At 36.7% G+C, this 19,182-nt stretch overlaps 1 protein-coding gene across 4 annotated transcripts in view; it reads right to left on the bottom strand.

Annotated features, from left to right (window-relative positions):
* Positions 1-19,182, bottom strand: part of TRMT11 (tRNA methyltransferase 11 homolog) — a 32,282-nt gene that overhangs the window by 5,651 nt on the left and 7,449 nt on the right. For 3 of the 4 annotated variants that reach the window (XM_068938214.1, XM_068938216.1, XM_068938215.1), the window contains 7 exons: positions 17,833-17,967; positions 15,968-16,124; positions 11,823-11,903; positions 10,932-11,096; positions 9,175-9,247; positions 8,683-8,814; positions 4,579-4,699 (listed from right to left, as the gene is read on the bottom strand). In XM_068938214.1, coding sequence (XP_068794315.1) covers positions 4,579-4,699; positions 8,683-8,814; positions 9,175-9,247; positions 10,932-11,096; positions 11,823-11,903; positions 15,968-16,124; positions 17,833-17,967 — 864 coding nt within the window. Of the gene's footprint in view, positions 1-4,578; positions 4,700-8,662; positions 8,815-9,174; positions 9,248-10,931; positions 11,097-11,822; positions 11,904-15,967; positions 16,125-17,832; positions 17,968-19,182 lie in introns of all 4 variants that reach the window. The other variant, XR_011140192.1, reaches the window with a different exon arrangement.

Raw genomic sequence — 19,182 nt, 5'->3', positions numbered from 1 at the left:
TTTCCCTAATGTTTTGTTTGTTTGTTTTAAGGTTAAACTCAGAGAGCAGAGCTGAACTGCAGTGCTGGAAGGGAGGCAGTCCCTTTCTTTCTCTTAGCTTGACTCACTGGACAATGAAGCTTCATCTAAGGATAAGTAGAAAGCGTAAGGAAGCCTCTGTCACTTTACTTCCTGTGAAACAACAGTACAATGTCAGTTTACAGGACAAAGTGTGTTACTGGTTATTCTGCATAAAATAGTGAAACTTCCCAAGAACGCATTTCCTTCAGCCATGTGTCAAGACTGATCAGCAATAATCAGCTTACTTGGCAGTAAGTCAGGTGTTTCTGCATTCTACCAGCACTACTAAAAAACAAATATTTCTTCCTTTGTTTGTAAAGGTCTGAACTGAAGATGTTCTTTACGCCCTGGCCATTTTTTTTTTTTTAAATCATCCTTGGTTTTGACTTCGAATAATTTGAGTTCTCAAAACAGCAGTCTAATCACAAACAACTGTCATCACTTATAACATCACATAAAACTTACACTCTGAGATGTTTTACAGTGACTCCTGTGACAATCCAAAACGAACAAAACTCTTGTCAAAAGTAGATGCTACCAAAATGCTTTCAGCTAATTTGAATTTTCAACTTAATGTTTTTCTAAAGGCAACGCTAAAAAAGGTGTCACATGCTTCCAGTAAATAAAAATAGAAGTGGAATAAAGAGGAAGGAGCTTACAGATAACAAAAGTGAACTTTGCTTTTATTTAAATCTTAGCAGATATTAAGTGCAATTCAAAAGGTTTTTATGAATCTACCGGCCTCAGTTCAGCCTTCGGGTAATTACCCACATTCAGTTTGTGTTTAAAAATCTTCTTTGCCTTATCACAGCTTCCTACCACTGTAGCTACTGTCCAGCACCAGATGTACAGAAACCATTTGTACTAATGCTATACAGCTATAAACAACACCAAGTAATTTTCAAATCAAGGACAGCAGGGTCACATCCAGGAACAGACACTGCTACATTTGGTAGGAAAAATTCAACATCAATAAAGATTCTTAGTGTGGCTGTGTGATGTGGAAATGTTAGATCCATTCAGCATTGTGGATCTGTAAGCTCAATACGTTAGAGCCCCTTCCTGGGTAGTCATTTGGTCAGAGTTTATTCTTCAGTCAAGTTTTCCGCTTTATCTTGCCATATAATTTCCAGGTGTCTTTCTCAGTCCTTGTCAGTTAGAGACCTCTCCTCCAACATTTTTAAATAGTCCTCTGAAGTAGAAACTTCAGAATTAGGTAGCATTTACCAGCCAAATAGAAATGATGCATCTCTGTAATACTGCCAGCAGAGGAGCAAAACGTATATGAAAGTGCTAGCAATTCTGCAGCAGCCAAAAAAAAATTATGGGGAAACCAATAAGCTTCAGAAAAAAAAAAGCTAGACATATCATTATAAAGAAAGGGAACATCACACAACCTTCGAATTAAAGATTGTTAGCAAGTCCATCCCTTCCGAAAACAGGGCGTTGACCACTGGATATAGATTTCCAAAAACCTGTTTAGGTTACTTGGTAGTAACACTGTAAGTTGTTTTACTCCAATTTTCTTATTGATTAACAACTTACCAGTTTAACAATTAAAAAAAAAAAAAAAGATAGAGATAGAACAGATTGAGATTTTTCAGTCTTATAAAAGTAGATTTTTAAAGACTCTTGAAAAATAATGTGGCACAATGGAAAGTACATTTTGACTTGGTTCAGTCCAGAAGAATTGTTTCAAACTGTCTCTGACCTAGAGCAAAAAATTGGATTCCTACTAGATAACAGTTCACAGACCTTACAACATAAATTTGCTGAGCCAACAGCTACTCATATTCTTCCACTACTACTGCGTTTCAGCTCTTAAATATGGATGTTCAGAGACTTTGGAGAGCTGAACTTCTATTTTTACTGCTTCAAAAACTCTCTCTACATTAATGAGGCTAGACTCGCACAGTCCTACCTGCTCTAATATCACTTACCTTAGAGAGTTTTCTCTCAGGCTTACAGATATTGGGGAGATCCATAACCATTTAATACCAGAAGAAGGGAAACTAAAATCCGTAGAAAAAGTAATACATCAGGCTAGTAAGCCTTCACCTCATATCACATCTATTTGGTTGCTACCCCATGCTGTGATTTAGTTCTTCACTTCTCTAGTTCTTCTACCTTTTAGGTTTTAGAAAACTAGAAGGGGCTAGCTGGTTACTGTTAACTGCACTCCACAACTGCCTTCATTCATTCATGTTTATTATCATTATTATCTGCTTACATTGTGCGCATGCTGGAAAAATCTATTCATTTCAACGATATGTTCAGTAAGAAATATTTTTCAGTTGGTGCAATTTCATTTTAAACTTAAATAGAATAGACTGGATACTTAAAAGATATAAAGTTATATGCCATCTTTTGCAATGTTTCTCATCCAATATATATGATCTTCATGCTTATGATTGATTTTAATAGATAACACTTCAATTAGACTTACGCTCAATTTGCTTTCCTGTATACTATAAGCACAACAAAATTGTACCATTAATTTCATGTTGAGCACCTGATGAAATTCCTCTTCAGTTAAGAGTTTAGAGTGTTAATAATCAAACGGAATTTACTGTGAAATTCACAGTTCATTACCGGTGGCAAACACTGGGGATACTGAAGGATGGCATAATGATCCTACATAGTTTGTAAAACCTCCCAGTCACTTGAGAATACTACAGGAAGCTGAACTACAAGGGATACCTTAGTTCCTGTTATGAACCTGTTTAGTAAAGCAAACAGGAACTGCCTGGAAACATAATACCCGTATATGAATACAGATTCATCGTTTCATACAGGGGAGGAAAAATATAAATAAATAAAAGCTTAACTAAGCGCCCACTGGTGAATCGTTATCGTATTATCTAGTGAATCAGAAGTAACTACCTCAAAGACTTTTTCCTGTCTTAACATCTTAAAACACACGTCCTCAAGAGTGAAGAGAACAGGAAACATGCCAGTTAAGGGACACTGTGGAGGGGAGGGGAGGTCTTAAGATAGTAAGATGCCAAACAACATGACTCTAAAACAAACAGGCACAAGCTAAGGAAACAATATCTGCACAACCATTGCATCACCAGAAACAGTACATGGGCTTCTGGTATCTCTAAGTTTTCTAAAAGACTTCTAGTGTCCTGAGCAGAATCACCTGCACAGTTTTATCTAAGCAGCAGGCCTGGCCACTAGCACCAGGTGGTCAAATCTAACCATTTCCAGACATGAACCTGTCAAAGCATGTACTGAAGAATAGGCAATTCACAAAACAAAGGTAACAAATGATGGAAAGCCTGTTAACAGAAGGATGAATATACTTTATAAATCAGAACACCTTATCCTGTAGCACTGGTAATCACATACCCACTAGCAAACAAAAAAACTCTACAGAAAACCTCCACGAACACCTTGAGACATGCCTGTCAAGAAGTTTCTTAATTCTCCGTCTTGGTTTGCTACTGACAAAGTTGGCAGCTTTGTCTCCTAATTCCACATACGGTATTTTACAAAAATTCAGGTGTTGCTTGAGAAGTTCAGTACTACGCTCATAATGTTAATGATGGCTGAAGTCGTGCTGCGTTATTAGTGCAAGCACCATGCAGACACAGCAGTTTGACTCTGTCTCCTGTCATTTAAAATAGCTCTTCCACCTGACAAGTAAAAAACACCAGCTCACCTTTTGCATACATTTTCACTAAGAACTTGCTTCACCTTGGTTTTGTATCTCTTAATATAAACAGGTGAGAGGAAAAGGCAGAAAGAATGGGAAGGAGACCTGAAAGCAATATTCTCAAGTCTTAGTGCCTCAGGAGAGGCACTTAGTGTTAACCCCCCCCCCCCCCAAAAAAAAAAAAAAAAGTTAAAAAGCCCCCCTTTGCTTTGCTGTACTTATGTCAAGATTCAATATTTTTTCCAAAAGCTGCGTTCCTCTTATCCTTCTACTGATTTAAAGATCAAAAGTACCACTGTAAAAATGAAGTGACAGAACTGAACATGGTGTACCTGTACTGCCAGATCCACAAACACATTTAGTACTTATTTACAGAATCACAGAACGGTTGAGGTTGGAAGGGACCTCTGGAGATCATCTAGTCCAACCTCCCTGCTCAAGCAGGGTCCTCTAGAGCATATTTCCACCTAATATTTGGCCACCTAATTACACTTTGGAATGAGTGGGAATTTAGGCATCTAAGCATCTTTGTGGATCTGATTTGCACTGTGGAGTTTTCCAAGAAAAGCATACACAATTCCTGCAAGCAAGCATAACTTCAAAGATCCTTTCACACTGTTATGCTTCTTGCCCAGAATGAAAAGTTTACCAAAAGCTGAGGAGAAAAAGAAAAGACTAAAACTAGAACACTCCCTCCAATCACTACACAACTTATTTTAAAGAAATGTGTGGCAATTTTACAAAAGCTCTAACTCTCATCACAAAAATCTCAAGAGCAATAGAAATGAAGATCAGACAAACCTTTCATGAATGTAATACCTAGCATTTTACACAATATAATCAGAATTCAAGCTTACCTTGAATTCTTTCACCTTTTCCATGGTTATCAGGCGCCTCGATGTGTGGCTGGAAAGCATCTGCTCACAGTTACTAACAAGTTTCAGGCACGGGTGCCGGGGAATAATCTCTTCTGTATATCTGGAAGATATAAACATTCAGAGAGTTGTAAGCTCATGAACTGCATCACTTGCACTGGAAACACAAAATTCATACACATTCTTTACAAAATGGCTTACACCAGGAAGCTGCTACAACTTTTTGAGCATAATTAAGTTACCACATACTCAGGTGTATGTGCTCAAAATATTTACATTATATATTCCCATCATCTTGTGACATAAAACATGTAGAATAAATGAAAATCTCACTGTAAACAGGAAGAAGGGTCCCATCTCCATTTTCTAAAGGTATTTACATGTTTTAAAAATAGGTATGGCTGTATCATTTCAAGTGGAAAACATCTCAGCCAATCAGGTGTAAAAACTTACCCAATCACGAACTATGGTTTTAAAAAAGTATTTCACAATCAACACATATAAAGGTGCAACAATAAGGAAACAACTCCTGCTCCCTAAAGGGAGATCATTATGCTTGAATTCCAAACCATACTAAAACAGCTTCAATAGACAGTGACATTCCTCGAGTTCAGAAGCTGGTGTTACAAATGTATCACATTGTAATTTCTTTGTCAGCTGAAGGAAACATTTTCTAAAGGAAAAGATATTAATTATCTTTTCACATCAGATGACAGCAACACTGGCTAGCAATTACATTCTGTCCATGTCAGCAGTCACAATGTTTTAAGTATCTCCCATCTTATAAGCATGCTAATTTCCCTAGACACAGTTTTCTCCGCATTATATATCCTCCTCCTACTTCTCCAAACGCTGCAAGTGGAATTTAGGATTTAAGAGCTGTGAGAACAGGCAGAGAGAAGTACTGACCTAGCTAATAAGATAAACACAAGATCAGACATCCTTCCTATATACTGCAATATAGACCAGCTATTTAGGTTTAGTTTTTGCAATAAGCTTATGTATAGCATTTATTATAACATACAGCAGAAAATGGTACACGATATTGTCAGTGATTAAAATTTCATATAAAATGGTTCCTCTCGTGATCTCGCCATGCTTTTAGGTCAACAGAAGTCAGTCATCAAAAAGCAGAACTAAATAATCTTCACACCTACCACGTGAACTTAAGACATACAAAGAAGGAACTCTGCATTTTTCCTGTACAGAAGTGGATTTTATGAATGCACTTTCCAAGTATTCTTGTTCAGATAGAAAGAGGAACCAAATCCAGCACAACTGAAAATAGCTCTCCCTATATACACGTATAGGTTTGCTGGGCGACAGTAGGCAAATCCACAAAATGCCAGCTCCACAAAGCTATTTAGGCACACAAACCCGGAGATGGATCGAGGAGACCAGGCTAAAGAACATACCAAAGTAACACTGTAAAAACTAAATTCACCTGCCTAGCCTTAACCTGGCAACACCAGGAAGTGATACAAACTTCTCTAGGCCATAGTTCTGGAATTCATTAACAGTAGTTGGGGGGGGGGGGGGGGGGCGGACACCCTCATTTGACAGCCATGATAACCCAGGATTCGGTGGACACAAATTTCAAATAACCTTTGCTATTTTTAACATAGATTTCAGACATTCAGTTGTTTGCACAGTGTTTGCAGGAAAAAAAAAAGTCATCCTCGACAAACCATAGGGAGAAAGAGAAGAAAAATACCAGTTCTGAAAGCTGAACAGCCTAAAGATCTATCCAAGTTCTAAGGGAAATCTTGACATTTCTTAGTTTAAACACAATAGTGAGCTGTTATATAAGTAAGACAATACAAAATACAGTGTAGTAAATAAGAAGAAACTAAACTATATTGCCTCTTTGCATCGTTCTAAAGCTCCCAGATCACTAAACAAACTTTCAGTCACTTCTTGTGCCTGAAATTAAGTCACTTCTGCCAGGTAAAGTCAGAACATCCTTTTGACAAAGGAGAATCAAATGAATTCTCAGCTTTTTTTTCCTCCTATTACATAAAGACTTCTGAGGCATTTAGCACTGTCAAACTGCCTCTCACTCTTACGAGGGTCAGCACTCTGCAACAACATCTTAAAAGTTTTTCTTCATAAACATATAAAAGCCTGACAGCAAAGGAGTTAAAAGAATTCTGACTCAACAACGATTTCAGTGTCAGATGGAAAGAGTAAACTTTGGAGCGAGCTGCTGTCTTGCAGAGTGAGAGATTATTATCACTTTGTTAAAAAGCCTTGTCTGTTAGCATTAACACATATGGTTCTTACTACATACTTTCAGGTGAAACTCAGAATATTATCAAATGAGAAATATAACAGCAGTGGTTTTAACAAAAATCCATTTTAATTCAGATTTGTTTTTACATTAAAGTAACACACAAGGATCATAAGTAAGAAATTAACCTGATGGAAGGTGTTGCCCTCCATCAACATGGAAGCGGATACTCAACAGCTCAACATATTACTAACCATCATCTTCTTTTCCCCGCATATTTATTTTAATATTTGGTCCCATGTTCCTCATAACAACTGAAACTGAAGTGATTGTACTAATATTCTGTGCTTATATAGTGACTTCAGCATTTCAACCTTCATTGCATAAAGTCAGTTCATAGTAGAACGTACAAATCTGTTCTTTAAGAGACACCCAAACTAGAGTTCGAGAGCTTATTTCCCCAGAACAGCAACTGAAGTAGAACCAGAATGTGTCGTTCATAGTAATCCAAATTAAGCACTGTGCACTGGTGTACTGAGGAAGCACGCTCTTACCAATGTACAATGAATAGATTAAAAAAAACTCTGGTATACTGACAAACAGAATGAACTCTATAATTCCAAGGAGAGTTTACTGGCATGGAAATCTAAGAATTCAGAAGCACATGAGGTCTATGAAGAGTTAAACGTGTACAGACAGGCATTCTGAACAATGAATTACATTACAATCAATGGCATTGTTTTGCCTGTGAACGGTTTTACAAGAAAAAAAGTCTAAAATACTAATACCATCAATCAAAAAAAGAAAAAAGACACGGAAGCTACAGAAGTGCACTCCTCTGTTACAGAAGACAATGCAGAGATCTGATGAAATGGAGTCTGCTGCTTTTTGATTCCCGGATTTTCAAAACAGCATGTGATATTATAGGTGGGATTGTCACAAACCATTTCCATGGTGAAACCAGGGTCAGCAACCAGTTATATAACAGCATAGTCTGACTGTACCTAGAAAAATATGACTTGAAGCTGTCTTGAAGCTTTCTTCAGAGCCCATCTGCATCTGGGAGTTATTTAGAAACAGCTACATCAACTCCCCAACTTAATATAAAACAGTTTTCAAAAAGCAAAAAGACCCCTTAGGTAAGAGTTGCATAACTAAGGTATGTGAATAGATGTGTCTCCTCTTAAGACCTTCTCTGACTTCTTCAGATACTCTCCATCCCAACGCTTGCCACTTGTTTGAGTACATCTATATCTCATCATCCTCCTAGAGCATCACAGTCCTAATCCTAGGCTGCGCTCCTGAGCAGACATCACCACCCAGGCTCTGCTGACTTCTCTCCCCTTCAACCGGGCTACTTTCCTGCACTTCCTGCCTCTCACATACCATCTCCTAGTCACTTGATTTTGATTTCTCAGAACAAGGTTAAGTTAGTGGTGCCAAGCCCCAAAGAGCCAAGAATGTTCTCTTATAGAACCTGGTCTTGAACCCCGAGCAACTACTCTAAAAGAAACACATATTAATAAGTACTTTTCTGCTACTATCTTAGAAATATATCTGCACTTTGAAAGTCTAATTCTCAAAGCTTAAATCTCAACCCACTTCATATGTGTTTACAAGGACCCATGAAGGCTTTTCTTGTTGGAAATAGGCAGGAGTTATCTCCATTCGAAACCACTATTTCAAAATCTGATTTCCTCCATATGATGTTTTAACATATGAATACACGAAGTCTGAGCATGACTCTTCAGTGCAAGTACTATGGAAGTTATAGCTCTATTATGCCAAGAAGAAATTGTAGTTAGAATGTAAAATCCATTTTGGCATACTACATACCAGAAATCAAGAATACATACTCAGGCCTGTATACCGGCAGCCAGTAAACTAATCTTCCTCCCATCACCAGATACTCTGCTGCAAACTTCAACAGGTCAAAAAAGATGTCACTCAGATGATAGTTGGATGAAATGAAGATTTGATTTTCTGTGCTAAACAAAACAGAAAATACAAGTGTAAATATAAAAGGGGATTCTGCAACTCACAGGGACTGAAGAGAACTTCCTAAGAATACAAAATACAAAGGTAAAAGTGGTTCACAGAGCTGAGATATAGGACTTGATATCTGAATACATGCAAATGATAACCAGGGAAAACAGAAACAAGACAAATTCTGGAAGTGACATAGTAGTGACATAGTAGTTTTGCAAAAAAAATAGAAAGGGCTTTTCTTTCTAATTATTATTATTTTATCTGCTGACAGCTAATCAAGAAATGATAAAGATTCTGAAACGCCGACTGGCTTCCCATTAAGACATTTACATCATCAAACAGACACACAGGCTATGTACCTTCTTTCAGCTGACTTAACTGTTTCCTTTTGTGAACCTGTCCTGCGAGTAGCTTCTCGGATACCATATGGTGCTATACAAAGCAAATACATAATGCAGAGATGAGAAGTTCACTCTTGGCGCAAATAACATCATGAAATTCTGTTACACATACACAAAAGTGCACAAACTGTGCCTGTCACAAAATAAAAGCTGGTAAGGGTAGTTTCTTCAAGATCTATTGAAACTTTATTGCTCCAAAGGATTACTTTTAAAGCTGCTTCAAAGAACGTGCCTCAGTAGTAACAGGCTTCTAGCATACTAGACATCAGCTACAATACAGAGGACAATGCTTTCCTGTCTTAATAACAAGTTAGTTCATTAAAAGCTATCCCTTACATTCCCACCATATGACAGGTGATCCCATTCTCTTTTGTGTGAAAAGCTTCTCTGCTATTAACACCTATGGAATCTTTTTCAAAATGAAATTGCATATATTTGAATTTCTTGCTAAAACATTCCACAAATGGTAATTCTCACACAGGTAAAAACAGACAGAAGTGGCTGTTCTCATATATTTTTGCAAATTTCTAATGGCATAACATACTTATTTCATGTTTAGCACATTTGTTTTTGAAAGATTCATTTCAGCATCATGGAAGCACCAGCATCTCCATTTTGTAAGTGCAGAAGCTACAACATAACTTACAAACTCAATTCTAAGTCATGTTCTTATTACACATCATCTTATTGACAAACAGGCCAAATGAAAATCAACAGGCACCTCACAGAAGAAAGTCACATCCCCTGTTCTTAACTCATATCAAATACAGCATGGTAAGAGCCAGCACTAGAGGTCAGAAACTGCTGTATCAGTGTCTTATATTTATTTCCCTAGTCTCTACTCCTTCTCATGCATGACAAATGGTATTAGGTAAAGAGGTTTTTAAAAGAGTGGAGGACTCTTTCAAGCCCCTAGTGCTTCTAGTAGTTAAGTGTACAGGAAATGCATTAAAATCTCTCTTTGGAAGAATTCCAACAAGCACTTAACAGAACTCTGCAGAAGTCCATCACAGATGCATGGCAGACTCCAGTGTGCTGGAGCAACAAGTCTCAAAAGCAGCACAGAGCATTCTGATAAAAAGTCTCCAGAATGAAAAAAAAAAAAAAGCCTTTACTGAATCAGACTTCTTCAAAGGATAATTTTCAGCCACACTGATTTCTACTGACAAATTCAATACTTTCTCTGTGGAAATGTATATTAACTACTTTTTTTTTTAAATTAATATCCTAATAGAGCTCTCTAACTTTGTTATACATTTATAAACTTCCTTAAAATAAATACAGAGATGTCAAATCGCAGATTCGATTTCAACAGTGCTGCCCTCAACAGTCATGTTTTATAATACAGAAATCTCAGACCTGAGCAGTCATCAAGACATTAAATCTACTTCTTCCCATTTCAAATAAATTAAAAAGGCAGGTTCTATTTCTATAACTTTAATAATTGAGTAACATGTATCTATGACAAATAGCATTTTATTCCCTGATGGATCCTAATGAAGTTGATAGAATTACTCACATACTAAAGCTAAAAGAATACAGCAAAATCTGGCCTTTCATACTACCTCTTAGATCCTCAGTTTACTAATTTGCTTTTTGGTTTAGGAAAGCTTTAATAATCTTTATTAGTCTAGATATATATGAAATTAAGCACATACATAAGCAATAATCTTTTAGTCACTGTTATTAGACAACAAAAACATTAATAAGCTTACGATCTGTAATGATGGCATCAAACAGCATCCCCTTTCGCCATATTGGTTTTGAAGAATCAGAAACCAGTGCATCAAGGTAATATTTCTCTAAACTATACTGCCGGAGATTAGCTCTGATATTTTCATCTGGCCCCCTCCATTTCTGGTTCTTTCTGGTTGCCTTGCCTGGGTGGGATGAAGGGGTGGGGAGGGGGAGGGAAAAAAAAAAAAAAGAAGAGTACTCCACGACAAACTATTTTAGAGGAAAAATTTTCTCATTCTCTATCATTTACTTTAGAGCAAAGTAATTAAATATCACATATAAAATAAGAGTGTTATCTCCTGCCTTGTCCTATTCACCGTCACAAGCAGTTATGATAAACTTTACAAGTAAAAAACCATATAACAATAACACAAGATGAACAATTTCCTTATTCCGATCTCTATAGGATGCCATAGAGCACATTTTAAAATGGTTCGTTTGTAAAATGTTTGCTTTAGAGTACCATTCTTCATCAAGCTGTTATTATCCCTCAGTCATAAACCTGTCCAATAATCCAAATTTAAGTTGCACTGCTATTTTTTCAGAGAAGTGAGAGGGAGATTAGACTTGAAGCAGTAGGTTACAGGAAAATAAACTTCTGCATTAAAGAACAAGGAAGTGTACAGACATTGTCATCACTATTCAGGATTTTGTTTTTATTTTTTCCCTTATTCATTTTATTAAATATTTCCTGCTTAAATATTATAAAACAGCTTAGTTAGGATACATGTAAATTGGTCATTAACATCAAGCATGAGAAAATGTGAAGATGAATGTTGCTTTTATATCTACCAAGTATCATATGCTATCTTCAATATTCTTAAATTCCAAAGAGTTAGGTTTCAACTGCTTAGAAATATGCAACATACCTAATCCATGGATTGTGTTGTAGTCTATATCGGTACCACACACATATGCTCCAAAGTGTGCTGAGGAGATAAGAAGGCCACCTATAAAGGGCAGAAAAAGTGAAGAGTATAAACTGCTGTCATGAACACTAGCTACTTCAGTACTTTTTCCCCAGGAACTTCAGGAGTTTAAACCAGAAGCACGCTAGACTCTAATTTAGACCTGAAAAAATAAAAATAAAACTATCAACTGTTTAGAATCACTACACAAGTATAATCAGAGATAACAACAGCAAGTCTTGTCTGTTACAGCTGATTTTCCTTCAGCGTACAGTTAATTTGCTATGTTGGTCCTTATCTCTAAACATCGTTCTTAAGAGTTTGTTTACAGTTTATTGTATTTCAAGGCAATAACACCCTCTAATCATTACACGAATCAAAACTGTAATTTTATTTTGTATGCACTACTGAAAAAACATTTGAAAAATCATCACCAAATAAATGGTAATTATACAGTGTCTGTTTGCCAAGTCTGTCTCCTTAACTGTGTCCAAAACCAAACTGGTTGTGTTACATGGCAATGCCCCGAGCAAGAAGCAATGGCCAGATACCTCACAAATGTAAAGATATGCAGTGTAAATGGCAATATCAAAAAAGTTTCCTGAATTATTTTGCAGTGTGAAAACAACTATATACAGATGCATTTTTTTCCTGCAGGTATGCCATCTATTTTGTCAGTACATTCATTAGCTTATTTATCTTGTAATAAAACTAGATTTTGTTTTTTACTACTATTTTACTACTGCTATTGTGATCTGCTTTTCTGGTCAAAAAGTACTACCAAAAAAGCATGTGTGATTTCCCCTAGAAACTGGGCAATGGTTGAATAGCCCACAGAAAAGAGCATCTCCATGATGTCTTTAACAGCTTCTAAAAAGAAAAAAAGGAGGGATTGCACAGGATTATCACAGAACTGTATTGTCAAGCTGTTAATCAGGACATGTAGAACTAATAAATAGTTTAAAACAGAACAGTAACTGAGAACTAGGCTGTGAACTGCGGACTACTGATGCCAACTGCTTTATGGATAGAATTAGTCCCACTAAAATGAGGCAAGCGATTCCTGCAGAATAAGAGTTCAGAAGCACAAGGAATGCACAAGCTGGCTGCGTGGATGACAATAATTTTCACATTAACTGACAGTCTGAACAGGAACGTGTCAGGCAGCTGCATTCCACCATGCCACCCACTCAGCACTGATAAATCTGTAAAACAGACTGCACATACAGGCCAAAGCTGCTGTATCAGAGCACTAGAAAACTCCCATATCATACGCTAATAAATTCATCTAAAACTGAAGGTGAGGGTGAAAAAAAAATTCTCTGCTTTTTCTTGTAAAATGGATCAGGGAAAAACAAGGTTACTCACCCCAGAGGAGTCACCCATTTCCCTTCTCGGCTGTAATCCCTCAGAACAGATGGGCAGTGCCTCCAGAGGGTCAAGACAAATTTAGCTAGCCTTGCCCCCAATTATGGGGGCAGGGCCCCCATACCACCCAGTCCTATGAAAAGAGTAAAAAGAAAGTACTTTGCCCATCTAAGAATATTTTTTAAAATACAGAAGAAAAAAGGAAATAGGAAAACAAACTTACAGCTTTCAATAAATCTCAGGTGGTACTCAATTCAGTTGTGTTCACATATATGGTCCATGGACACTTAAAACACTGTACCTTCACTAGCCTTTTGACCTAATATACTAAACAGATGTATACAGAGGGTTAAGCAGAGAATCATACTGTCCTCTGATGACTCTATTAGCAGAATGACGATGGCACAGAACTTCACGCCATTCTATTGGACAGTGTCTATTTTCTCCACCTCTTGAGCAGGCATCAGATCTTGGCCATATAGCTATCCTCCAGGATGTCAAAGAAAAAATTCCTATCATTTGCAATTATGCGGCATCATGAATTGGCAAAAGGAGAGCAGGGACTAATGTTCAGAGGTACAAACAATACGCTTGTCGAGATAACAAGAGCAAATTGTCCAGAAAGACAGTACAGAGCATTCCGATAAAAGACTTGATTTCTCCTTCCAGAAACGTCCAAGCTTCTTTCTGACCAACTTTGACCAAAAAAAAAATGTTTAAAAAGTTTATGGAAATTACATTCTACATCTCAAAAACAATCATAGCCATTTTTTTTTTTTTTAAGGGAACTAAATCTCTTAAATCAGCCTGGTCAAAAGCATTTTTCCTTCCAAGAATAAATTCCAATTGTTCATTGTTACATTAATGTGAAAGACTTGTGATTTGACTCATCTAGCAAAAAGAGTTTGCTTGCTACAAGCAAGCACAATTTTGCAAAGCTGTTCCAATTTGGTGATATTTACCTGGTCAGCATAAAAATGGGAAGAAATGAAGCCAGATATTAAACATGCACCAATAAAAAAATCTAGACTACAGTTTCTTCAAAGTGTTCCTCAACTCCTGTATACATTGTTCTTTCCAAACCCATCAGCTCAAATTCATGGTATCATTCTCAGCTCTGAACTACCTTCCAAAATTTCAATAATGGCGCACCATTGCCTTGACAATCTTGAAAATCTTCTGAATGATCTCATAAGACTAACAAAGTTCCTGGATTTTACTCATCAAGAATAGCTGCAAAATAAAAGCTACCCAAATTAGAATAACTGTATCCTTATAAATAAACCTTGCTGACAAGTGGGTGCTACCCAGTATCTCTAGTGTCCCTACACACCTTTAATTGCAAGCCTGTACATTATAGATATCTAGCATAATAAAAATAAACACACTTTTAATTGTTTGGTAATTTGAGGATAAATTTGTACATGACTTACACTTTAGAACTGTATCGCGTAAGACTTATAACACTTACCTTGAATTTCTACAGCTTCCCCACTACTACATGGGGAAGCTATTCCTTCCTATTTCTTTCTTCAATTTTCACTCCCAAGAGAATGAATTCTCTCAGAGATTTTTTTGATTTAGGTTTAGTAGATTTTTGTAAAAAGAAACAAAACCACAGACATTGAAGTTAAACTGCTTAGAGAAGAACTAGAGGAACTTCCTCAATTTCCTCAACCTTTCAAAAAGTGCTACCCATCTGCAAGGAACACAAGCACAGGAAAGAGAAGTACATTTCATAAGAGATTATTATGCATGCTAAAAAAAAAAAAAAAGTCGTATACGGGCAAAATTTAGAGATCAAATAGTTCACTGAAATCTGTGTTTCTGAAAATATTATATTCCTGATCTATTTTCTATGGTACAGAGAAGCCACATGATAATAAGTATTTGTCCTACAAGTTGACCCTGTAATATTGCCTTCTCTTTCCCCAATATCTTTAGAACGATTTGCTCAGTGAACTCTCTTCATCCTCCCAACATTAATATAAATATTGTTTAACTGTATGTGGCTCACATATGGCCTTCCTAACACTTGATCAAAGGTTATCAAAAACCAGGTCAGAAACACAGCCTTTTCTTATGCCTTAACACGATCTACTTTACATGATTAAATGACACAACTTGACAAAATGGAACTTCTATTTCAATTAGAAAACAGCTGTGTCTCCTTCAGGAGAAAAGCATTTCTAAGCCATACACAGTTAAGTATTATATGGAGTAAAAGCTCCCCCTGCTGGCTAAACTAAGAAAAACTCAGTTTTGATATGAACGCTGCTGTCCTAAAGACAGGACGATACAAACAACTGCTATTTTGTGTTACGTGCTCAAAAGTGCCTTCAGTGCTGCTCTAAATAGTCTTCTCTAAAAATGCTGCTCCATGTAATGTTTTGAAATTGGCTGCAGGAAACACGGGAGCCAAATTTTCACTTCTAAATTACACTGGATCTTAAGTAGTCCGTAACACACAACAACTGGTATTTAAGCCATATTACATAAATAACTGATAAAGACGGCTTATTATATTTCTGACAAATCTGTTTACATCGTCGTTGATCACCTCCCTAAAAAGCCCTTACAAGATAGTTCAACATTTCACTTTATAACCATCATTTTGCTTTTGGCACCCTCTCAAACCTCATTCAAGCACTAGAAGCTGCTGTGTATGGTAGAAGGGTGGTGCAAGCAGTAACACAGTCTCTAAACTGAAGTTTTTCCCTGAGTAGAAGAAAAAATACCTGTTCCGACAAATGGATCAAATACAACATCATTGGGTTTTACTCTTCCATGGTTTGCCATAATGAAAGACAAGCAGGCATCCATGCTAGTATTTCCAATGAAGTGTCTCTTTTTTACGCTGTAGGACTCAATAAGTTCTCTTTGGCCATCTGCAATCTGTGGAAACATTGAAAATCACTGTCATGTCTTAGATACAAGAGATAAGCAGTCAGATTAACAGACTTGCTTAGTGACACTGTCCAACAAACACGTAACTCTCCATTTCACAATATAGCACTTTGCTTTTTGCCTTCTGAAAACATGACACAACTCTTTCCAAGTAAAAGATATCTCGGCGCAATACTTAAATTTTTGGCCTCTATCTTGAAAAATTTATCTAAGGAATTTGGAGTGAAAATTCTTCTAAAGAAATAATAATTTTAGTAATATTGCTATTATTCTAGTTTTCAGAATAACAACTTTTGGCAATTCAGAGTTAAAATAACTTCAAAATGCTAAGAAGTGGAAATGCATGTTTATATAGGTGCGTGCGCACAGGCACACACACACACAGAGGCTTAAGATCACACAGAAGTTCCATCTTCATTGGCTTTCCTCTCATGCTTAAAATCTATATCTAATATAGTGTCGACAGACTACAACTTACCAGAAAAAAAAAAAAAAAAAACACGCCTCAACTCCTGAGCATTTTATCATCAGACTTCCAAAATACGTTGAAGAGGATCAAAGTAATGTGGAACAAACCACATTCAAAAGCGCCTCCAAAACTATCCCTTAGCTCTATTCAACATGAGCCTTACTGGCTACACAGAATATATGTGCCTTTTTTTTTTTCAGTTTTGTTGTTTTGTTTTTTAAACACTTCAGGAATCCAGCACAGATGGGTTTGCAGCTTTGCAACAACTTAGGGCATTTTTGCATTAATCACAGGAATGAAGAATATTCACAGGCACTAAAAGCTAACTTGGATCTCTAACTTACATAGTTATCTGAACATAACCTCTGATCACAGCTGTGCAATCTCAGTGGTGGTTCTCCTTTCTGACTGCACTTGAACCAGGACATTCCAGAGCACATCCTCCCCATCAGTGGCTTGTGCCATTCTTCAAGGATGTCCATGGGGCACCCACTTTTTCCTCAAAAGGTATAAAAGACCGGATCCCATTTCCTCAGAATGTCCTGATAAGACTTGAAGGTTTGAAGTATGCACACTCAAGAGGTAAGAACATTTGTAAAAAATATCTCAGATGATAAGTTCCAGAACGTTTGTTTTTTTTTTTTTTTAAATATTTTTTTACTGCAGAGCAGAGCACTGCCAGCATCCTACCACACAAGCATCCACTTCTGGGCTGGACGCACTGAAGTCCAAAGTCTCAGAGATCAGTTCAAGCCCTTCTGCTGAGGTGGTTTTCAGGACTACTTCAAGCATTTATGGAATGCTCCAGTAGGCTGATGCAACTTAGCACAGCCATAAGTCATCTGCAGTTCCTGTAAATCTTTCTTCATGTCTGAAGTAAGCACTGGTACTTTTAGCTGCAACTCCACATTGATCAAATAAAATGCTGTAGCCGTGCAGACTTGCTGCTACACTGAGTTCCCTCAACAAAGGGCAAAAATAAGGTACATTCTTACATACACCTTTAATTTCTTCCACCTCTGTTTAAACTGCTAAATTAACCTGCCTTTCCCTATTCAGAGCAAGGTTTTCCAGGACTTGTATCGGTGCATTATGCAATGACATATTCAGCTACAATTATATTATCACTGTTTTCATTCAAATTTTGCATAGATTTTTATAGTTAATTTAAGAAGACTTTCCTGAAAATACCAGCTAGTAAAAACTGAAATAAGTGTACTCACGCACCCATCTACCAAAATACAGATGAAGAGGCTCTTCGGGCACATTGTTAGGGTCCATTCCATAATCTTCTAAAATCCAGAAAACGTGTTCTGGATTCTTTAAATTCACTTTTCCATTGAATGGCAGAAATTCTAGAGCCTGTATTAATAAAGCAAAAGAGAGTACAGAAATTCTTAAACTTTTTTTTTTAATATACACCCCAAGAAAATAAAACAACAACAACAACAACAACAGTCCACTTGTGAGGAATAATGAATTATTACTGGAAGTACTTTCTCAGCTTTCCCTGGATTTTTAAAATGCCTTTCTTGCGAATAAAGATAGCCCAAATGATTCAGATTTAAGAAATGTGGAACTATAACATTTACTATTAGCTGAACAGCATCCAACTTCTGAGAAAATAAAATATATATATGTTAATTATGCAATTTTCAAGTTAAAAAACAACCCTTTTAACGGACAGCGAGGTATAAAATGTCAGTGACGTGTGCTGCAACACAAATTTACATATTCAGCATTATTTCCTGCACAGACTAAACCTATGCAAACAAAAAAAGGTATCTCCTTCCCTTTGTCCTCTTCCTCACTCATCTCCCCTCATGCTTTTACATACCCTTCAACACATATAAACAAAAAAGCTAAAGAAATCTTATCTGAAATTCCTCATGACAACCTAAACCCCATACAAAAACATACTATATTTAATACAGTTAATTTCAGTCTCAGTAAACGAACTAAACAAAGTAACTGATAAAAGCAGAACATTAAAAAGCAAACATTAATAATAATTTAGAACTCTTCTCAATTAAAATACTGTTACAGTTCGGAGGAGAGAATAAGTGCAGACCAGAGCATAAGGACAGGACAGGAAACCAGCAAACAATCCACAGCTTGCAACTAAAGTCACCAGACTAGCTTGTTCCATGTCCTACAACCATAAACATCTAATATGGAGATCAAGTAGCAGATTTTTTAACATCTGGCACCTACCTCTAACCATTTGAGCCACAACTCTAGGTTAATAACTCCCACCCGCTAAATCAGCACAGTGATATTTGTGTGTCTTTTCTAACCATTTGAATTTAATAATTTTGAGCCACAACTCTAGGTTAATAACTCCCACCCGCTAAATCAGCACAGTGATGTTTGTGCGTCTTTTCTATATGCCTTACATGGTCTATTTAGAAAAAAGAAAAGCGAAAAAAAAGTCAGGAACTTTGAGGGGAATGTTAAGTCAGATACAAAAATCTCACATTTAGAGTTGATAGGACATAAACCGTAAACTGCCTTAAGACCTTCAGAAAACCTGGACGTAAACACATTTTGGACAAAACTGACAGCACAGAGTAAGAA

Source organism: Struthio camelus, chromosome 3 (genome assembly GCF_040807025.1).
Source record: "Struthio camelus isolate bStrCam1 chromosome 3, bStrCam1.hap1, whole genome shotgun sequence".
NCBI classification, from domain to species: Eukaryota; Metazoa; Chordata; class Aves; order Struthioniformes; family Struthionidae; genus Struthio; species Struthio camelus.
Note: the sequence above shows the minus strand (reverse complement) of the source record. Positions and strands in the feature narration are given on the sequence as shown.